We start from the raw sequence: 7,912 nt of genomic DNA, 5'->3' as shown, positions 1-7,912 counted from the left end.
TTAAGTACCTTTTAATGTAAATAGCATAGGTGTTACACATATTTTACTTTAAAAAATACCAAGTCAGCATTTAGATAGTTTACGCGGTAGGTATATTATTATTATTTTTTCCCCAAAGGCTGTTATGGGTAGTTTGTAGAGAATAAAAAGCACCACCCCGTCGTTATGAAGTGTAATATATAATGGTAGGATGAGGTATTGTTAATGTCGTGGATCATCATGGATTCAGTGAAGATCGGACATTCTTTTAAAGTTATTTTATATTTGGCACGAACGATGTTTGCCTTAATTATATTCAACATTTTTCTTCTTAATTTGATTTTCCAATTGCTCAGGCGTATGGTTATATTAATGATGCGTTTACTCTTTAAATTGAAGAATTGGAATCTAATATAAGAATGGTCGATAGTATTTACTTGTTAAAATAAATGTGAGAATTAGACTAGAATATGTGAGCGCACATATTTTGGGGATTAAAGAATGAGAACTTAATTCCCATGGGAGTTGGGAAACAAGTTCTCATTCCTTGAACTCCCAATTTTATACTCACCTAAATTTCATAATTTCACTTTATCCTCAATTAAAATAATATTATATTATTTTTATTTTTATTATTCTTTTTCAATTGTTGTTAATGATGATGATGATGATGATGATATTGTTAATTAATGATAATGATAATGATGATGATGATATTGTTAATTAATGACAATGATAATGATGATGATGATAAACAATAATAATTTTAATAATAATAATAATAATTCTAACAACAACAATAATAATTGTAACCATAACAACAACAATAATTACAATTTTTAACAATAATTATTTTTAATAATAGTAATCACCACTATTAATACACAATAACAATAATTAACAAACGTCATTTTATTAATTTACAACCATCTATTCTGTTTCACATATGCTGGGACTTGGACAATTGCAGAAAGCTTTTTAGTTTTCAGACACCCCTCGCCAGGGCACAACTGAACTGGAGAATATGAGTTGGCTCAAGCTTCTATTATTTATAAATGTTAAAAGTGTAATAACAGATTTTTTTTTTTGTTCCCGTTAACACATAAATTAAAAATGCAAATTTGGTCAATATCCACGCCGCAAGACAATAACTGTTGTTTTTGCCTTCATTGAGTTTCCAGAGTTCTTGAGGGTGCGCACCACTTTGCTTAAACTCTGCTACTCCTAAGAAGTTAAAGATATTTGGCCTAGAATAAAAACCAAGTGCCTTGCATCATGAATTCATTTTGTTATTTACTTATTTAACACAAAGGCATTCAGAATGTGCCTACTTCTCACATTTAGTTATTTCAACAACCAGAACAGATCATCACAAGATTTCAATAACAGTTGCAGGATTCTAGATGTACAACAGGTCCGTAAAAAAGTGAACTAAAGCTAGGCAATTTTTGGGATGATAATTTCAACTGAGGATATAAAGTGATTAATTCCTCCTCGAAAGACCAAGGAATACAGTAGCTGATGAGATTTGAACCCTCAGATCAGCAATATCAATGTCATGCCCGCCTTCAACCAGACCCCATTTGTCCACCTACAAGGGAAAAATGAGAAGGCTTCAAAAGGCAAGCAGAGGCAACAGAAAGTTTCTCAGCACACTAAAACTAGGAGTGGGCATTCAGAAAAGATTTCAATGTTAAAATCAAATAAAAAGAAAATACACGCACACACACACAAAATAAAAGTAGTGATCACAAGGGCAATGTTGCTCTTCTTACGGAGACTGATGTTACAAGTGTTCTCCTATTATTAGGAGAGCCGTGGGTCCCACTTCATAGGTCTCCTAATCATAGTTGGACATGTGCAGCGTCGTTTCCCATAAGATGAGCGACACCGCTCAGTCATTCAAAATACTACACAATAATAGTTGATTATTAAAAAATTCTTTTATATTATTATTTTTTTTGTATAAAGCATGAATGGTTAGGGGTTCCAATCGAATTGGATTAAAAGAAAAAGGTCAAATTTTGTTGAAAAGTTAAAATTTTGAAAGAAAAATAAATTTCTTAAACCAAATACTATAAAACTGAAGCGAATCGAAACAGTTCAGTTCGGTTCTAAAATTCAGTTCACATTTGATTCTAGTTTTCAAGAACAAATCAGTTCTGGTTCGGTTAGGTTGGTTCTGGCCCAAAACCAAACCGAATCAAATAGTGCCAGCCCTAACTAAAACATACTTGTTAGAGATGTAGATTACTAGTGACCGTGCTTCTATGTGTGTGTAAGAAAGAGTTAATAAGAACCTGCAAATCTTCTTCAAGTCTGATCAACTCAATCGCTTCCTCAATCTGCAATTTTCCACGAAAGATACCAATGGCGATGACCAAAGAATGTGCTGCTGCAGCAATTGCATCAATTGCTGCCAATTCATAGTCATCTGTTTTCTTCATAAGGTTTTCTACGGTCTTAATGAGACCATCCTCCTGCTTTCCACCAAAAAAGCTCGAGTAGACTACAGGTTTAAAACTGAATTCTGATTCCACCCATTTAAGTAATGGGTCAATTTTCTGTACCTGCCGCTCTGCAAACATACAAAGGAGCAGTTAAGTAAGGTCAATGTCTCCTCTGTAAAGGAGACTAAAAAGCAACAAATACAAATCTACTATGATCACAATCGAAGACCTACTGAACTCAAAGCCAGCCAAATTATTAATAATCTAAATTTGAATTTCCAATAAAATATAAAACTGATACAACTAAATTTCGAGTGCAAAAAGAAACTTTTTACAGATGGGAAACTGAATGCCGTATAGAGGTATTAAGATGCATGCGTACAAACAAGATCTCGACGTAACAATGACTTGGTTATGCACTATTTGTAGCTTTTAGCTGCATTTCAGCGACTGCATTTAAATTTGAATTAATATCTGCATGTACAGCTCATGAATCCTACCAAACCAAATCACTTGGTCAAAATCTAACGAAAACTCCTAATTGAATATTCTCCAAAATGGCAGGTACAGAAAAATGCATTCAATGCTTCCAACTTGAAATGATAGGATTTGACTTGATGCACATGACAAAGTGATTTTGCTTGTGAGATCTTAAATCCTTATCTTAGTAATAGAAAGGGTTAAGAGTAAATGGTATGATGCCAATTGATCAGATAAAAGATATAATCTTCTACTCTTATAGGGTTTAAATGTAGAATCTGACTTGTTGATTATAATTTGCAGAAGTACGCCACAGAAAATCAGATGAGAAAATGCCGGTAATACTCAGGACAAAAATTAAATATTGAAACAACAAATCACTATGAATAAAGCACCGAACGCATGAACAACATACCATGCACACCACTTGTCAGATCATTATCAGCTGGAGCACGACAAAAGACTAAATCTTGGTTAAATTTCTTCATCAAATGTTCAATAATTTTTGGACGAGTAAGTGGAACTCTCTCCAATGCAGTACACGCAAGTTTCATGAGAGGCATCATGAAGGGTCTGATCCCATCTGTTTGCTACGATGGTTAAAGATTTTATTAAAGAATCCAACAAAGAAAAAACATAAATACTCGAAGAAAAACCCATTTAAATGAGAAAATAACAATTCTAAATGAAGAAAATTCCCTGCAGTCACCACCCGAAATCAAATGAATTATCAATGCCAACCGGAAGACCATTTTCACGTAAACTACAGTTAATCCAAAGAAATGCAATCGGGAATAGCACAAACCCAAAATCATGGACAAAAAGGATCAATTTTTTGTATACATCGGGATGAAAAAAAAATGAATTTTAACCATTTGAGTTACAGCACTACTCTTAAAAATTAACAAAGTAAATAAACGAATGAATTCATGAACACACCTGATAGTCCCACTCAGCACCAATGGCTTTAGCTAAGCCCAAAGTGGGCAACTTGAGGGGTCTCTTAGAAGGAGTCTTAAGCGTGCGATAATCAAGCATCACCGTCCATCCATTTCCATCATCAGCTTCTCTGGTGCTCACTTTTTCATAAAACCTCTTTCCCACAATCGACCCCGTCATAAACGACATCGGCATCGTCACCGAAGACGACGACGACGACGCCGTTTCTTGTTTCCGTCCCTTAATGTAGATGTTCTCGTTAATCTTGTCGGAGGGGGAGGAGAAGGTGAAGGACGTAGTTGGGTCGTCGTCGTATTGCGGTGACTGGTGGACGGTGGCGACAGAGCAGAGGTGGCGCGTCCGAAATGTAGTGAACGAGCTTATTGCGTTAGGGTTTCTGATAGATTGTAGGGTTTTTGATATAAGTGACGCTGCCATTTCTTCTATCTTTTCTTCAGTACTAGCTGAGTTTTTTTTTTTTTTTTTTTGTTAGGGTTTTGACTCAGATCCTTGTAACACCATTTGAGCCACCGTCTTACAGGTTCAGATTTTTGTTTTCTGTTTTCGTTTTTCGTTTTTCGTTTTTTAATGTTTCCGGTCTTTTAACTGGTTTGGGCTTTCAGGATCCAAGAGTGGGCATACTCTAGTTTCTAAAAGAGTAAAGCTTTTAACACCCGTCTAAAATCCTACAACACCCATTTTGAATTTTATTTCCCACAATATCCGGTTTAATGATAAAATATAAATCTTTAAATAAAAATTAACATTTTACTTTAAAAATCTATCCTAAAAGACATATTTCTTTTAAGCTTTTATTTATAAAATTTATACAAATCATAAAATATTAATTATTTTTACTTTTGTTGTAAAATTCTTATCTCTATGACTCTAGTTTTATGGGTTTTCGTAAAAAAAAAAAACTAAAATTTGAAATATAACTATAACTTATGAATGGGATATGATATCAATAAAAGTGAGGTATGCAAATCTATGCACAAAGGTAAGCCAAGAATTATAAAAAGTAAAATAATTAATTAAAGTGACAGCATGGACCATGGAGCAGGAAGCATGAAAAGTAAAATAATTAATTAAAGAGAAGTGCATGGAACTTAACCAAGAAACATGTAATAAAGTCAAGTGGTGACACTATAGAGCATACAAAGTAAGCGCACATAAAGTATAAATAAAAAACATGCATATTTACGTGAAGAATAATAGGCATGTTTAATGTTATAGCACAAATATGCTTCCGCAGTAGCAAGTGCAAATATAAATTAAAGTTATGTTTTCTAAAGACGTAACTTTGAGATAAATTGTCAATTTAACTCAAATATTTGTTAAAATTTCCCTAAAGTGAGTACTCTCAAATATTTTTATGTCATTCCTTGAAGGGGATGTAATCATATTAATTTCCATGGTGATTATAATGAAAAATTTAAGCCTCATTACTCAAAATGAAATAAGATTGATATAACAATTGTGATGAGTTGGAAGTTTAATAAAACAAATTTCTTACCTGATTTGGCATGGTGAATTTAAAAAACTAAGGTAATGATTACATATCAAATTATAGAAAATTCAAAAGGATTTTAATCAAAGAGGCAGTCGATTCTCTTAATTATTGATTTTTGTTTAAATCAAGTTAAGAAGGATTCATGGGAAAAAAATTCATTTGGGTGAATTCTTGACTTGATGAATAAGTCTTCCTATCACGAGGGTGAGATAAGCTACACATGATGAATAACTTGATGTTTAGAGTGGTATGTATCACTTTATCTCATCTTAATAGGTGAATTAGTTAAAACTTGAAGTTCAAAATAATTATTGTACTATGCATTTTTTATAAACTTATGGATATGTGAAAGTGAGTAATCACAAACAGAACATGATTGTGGGTTGATATATATGATATTCCTGAAGTATGAAATGGTAAAACAAATAAATAGATGAATGCACGAAGCATGTGATAGATTAATTGGTGCAAAATCTTAATTCTCGGGAAGCTGAAGTGTAATAATTAGGTGTTCCTAAAGAGACCATGGTCGTATGTCTAGCAAAATATTTTATCTATATTAAATTATTGAATATATTGCACCTGGAAAGGTGTAATGTATCAATTAGAAAATGAATTTCAAATTCCCTTTAAGAGGTAAATGATCATAAATAAAAAGATTCAAATTGTCCTATAAAAGACATGTGTACAAATTAAAGAAAAGAGATCTTTAACCATTGCAGAGACATATATATTAAAAGTTTCGAAAGATCTCACTAGGCACATATATTGGAAAATAAAAAAAAAAATTTGATCAATAGTATATTGGTGTTTGGTGCAAGAGAAAATTGAAATTGACATAAGATTGCTGTCAATAAAAATTTAGTTTTTATGATAACATATTCAAAATCTTGAGTTACCAAAATGTGAAATAATTGTTTATACAATTGGCCAAATTTTAGACCTTAGTCATACCTAAAAAACGTAAAATTAATTAGGAAAATATAAAGAATTTTGGACCCATAGTCATGTATAAAAGTCGTAAACTATTAATAAAATATGAATTTGAACTATAGTTTGGCAAAATTAAATTGTAGAATCTATGAACTTATCCTTGAATGATAAAATGCTTGAAATAAGTACTTGAAGTATTAAATCAAAAAGCTTGCACCTTATATATTATTGATAAAGCCATAATCATAATTGTGTGTATTATAGCAATCTAGACTTATTAAGTATAATCATTTGAGTGAAAAATATTATTAATGGGATATGTCATTATCGACTTTGCTCTGTAATTTTATTAAAATTTAGAAATTAAATTTGCAATCTTTGCAAAATGGGTTGATGATTTTATCATGAAAAGACTCCTAAAGTGCTTATGAACTTATTTCTTTTAAGCATAAAATTCAAGATGAAATTTTTTATCAATTTATGGATTGAAATTTATCAAGTAAAATACTTATATTATAGAAATACAAGAAGTATTTGATACTAAAAATTGTTCAATTTAAAATATAATGTATATGTCTTGGTCCTAAAGTGCCAAATTTTATTCCAACTTGTACCTACAAATGCTTTAAAAAATTGTATAATTACAAGACAAAAAATGTTTTGTATAAAAGTATATCACTCTTGAAAATGTCAAAATAGTATGAAAAGTATATCAAACTCTTTCCATGATATGTATGCTAAAAGAATATAAACAAAATTATGAAGATATATACATGGCGATATTCTTCAATCAAGGGACGATGTTTCTAATTTCATTTTTTCAGGCTTCAAAAGGATGATGTTGATCCTGCATATTATTTCACCAAAATATTATTAGTTACAACAAAAAAATGATTGATCATTAAGGCACACATGTCATTTTAAGGGGGAGTGTAGTTATCTTGGGGAGTTATTGATATGGAGAACTATATACGATGTACTCTTTTTCTTTCACTAGGGTTTTGTCCCATCGGATTTTCCTAATAAAGTTTTAATGAGACAGTTTACACCTCCTTAAGATACAAATGACTGATGTACTCTTTTTCCTTTGCAAATCTTTAACCTACAGGTTTTTACTAATAAGGTTTTAATGAGGCACATTCTTTGTAAGAAGTGAAATACTAATTAGGCAAACCCAAGAGGGGGGGTGAATTGGGTTATTAAAAAATATTAAATTCTAAAGCAAAACTCAATTCAAACCCAGCACAAATTTAAAGCAATAACAAATAAATCAATCACAATATAAAAAGATAAGGGAAGAGAGAGCAAACACAATGATTTTTACGTGGTTCAGCAATCCCCGCCTACGTCACGCCTCCAAGCTCACCGGGCTTAAGTATTTCACTAAGCTAGCCACCCAAGGCTTCAAATGCTTACAATTGACTTCCAAGGTATCAATGGTCCTTTACAACAAGAGATTATCCCCAATCTCTTAACCCAAGTGTATCCCAACACTTACAATCACTCAAAGTAAAAGATTACAAATTGTTTTTCTCTCACACAATATCTAAGATTACAAATCAATGCCCAATGTGTAAATAGATGAAAAGAGAATGTGTTTAAAGCTCTATGAAGATTG

The 7,912-nt window shown here is 31.8% G+C and overlaps 1 protein-coding gene across 1 annotated transcript; it reads right to left on the bottom strand.

Moving 5' to 3' along the window:
* Positions 1 to 1,252: 1,252 nt before the first annotated feature.
* LOC18053607 (ATP synthase mitochondrial F1 complex assembly factor 2) lies at positions 1,253 to 4,434 on the bottom strand. The gene is made up of 4 exons (XM_006447132.2): positions 3,849 to 4,434; positions 3,325 to 3,499; positions 2,280 to 2,557; positions 1,253 to 1,570 (listed from the first exon to the last, which is right to left on the bottom strand). Exons 1-4 carry the CDS (start codon positions 4,284 to 4,286, stop codon positions 1,463 to 1,465), a joined length of 999 nt encoding a protein of 332 aa, XP_006447195.1. The 5' UTR covers positions 4,287 to 4,434; the 3' UTR covers positions 1,253 to 1,462.
* Positions 4,435 to 7,912: the final 3,478 nt, after the last annotated feature.

This window comes from Citrus clementina, unplaced genomic scaffold (genome assembly GCF_000493195.1).
Source record: "Citrus clementina cultivar Clemenules unplaced genomic scaffold, Citrus_clementina_v1.0 scaffold_2, whole genome shotgun sequence".
Lineage (NCBI taxonomy): Eukaryota > Viridiplantae > Streptophyta > Magnoliopsida > Sapindales > Rutaceae > Citrus > Citrus x clementina.
This window is presented reverse-complemented; position numbering and strand designations above follow the sequence as displayed.

Bases quoted from the DNA above. Each gene is read 5' to 3' on its own strand.
- LOC18053607 (XM_006447132.2), bottom strand. From the start codon at position 4,286: ATGGCAGCGTCACTTATATCAAAAACCCTACAATCTATCAGAAACCCT. The intron at 3,500-3,848 runs GTGTGTTCATGA...TAACCATCGTAG, and splicing joins GTGCTGAGTGGGACTATCAG to CAAACAGATGGGATCAGACC. The intron at 2,558-3,324 runs GTATGTTGTTCA...GTATGTTTGCAG, and splicing joins TCTGACAAGTGGTGTGCATG to AGCGGCAGGTACAGAAAATT.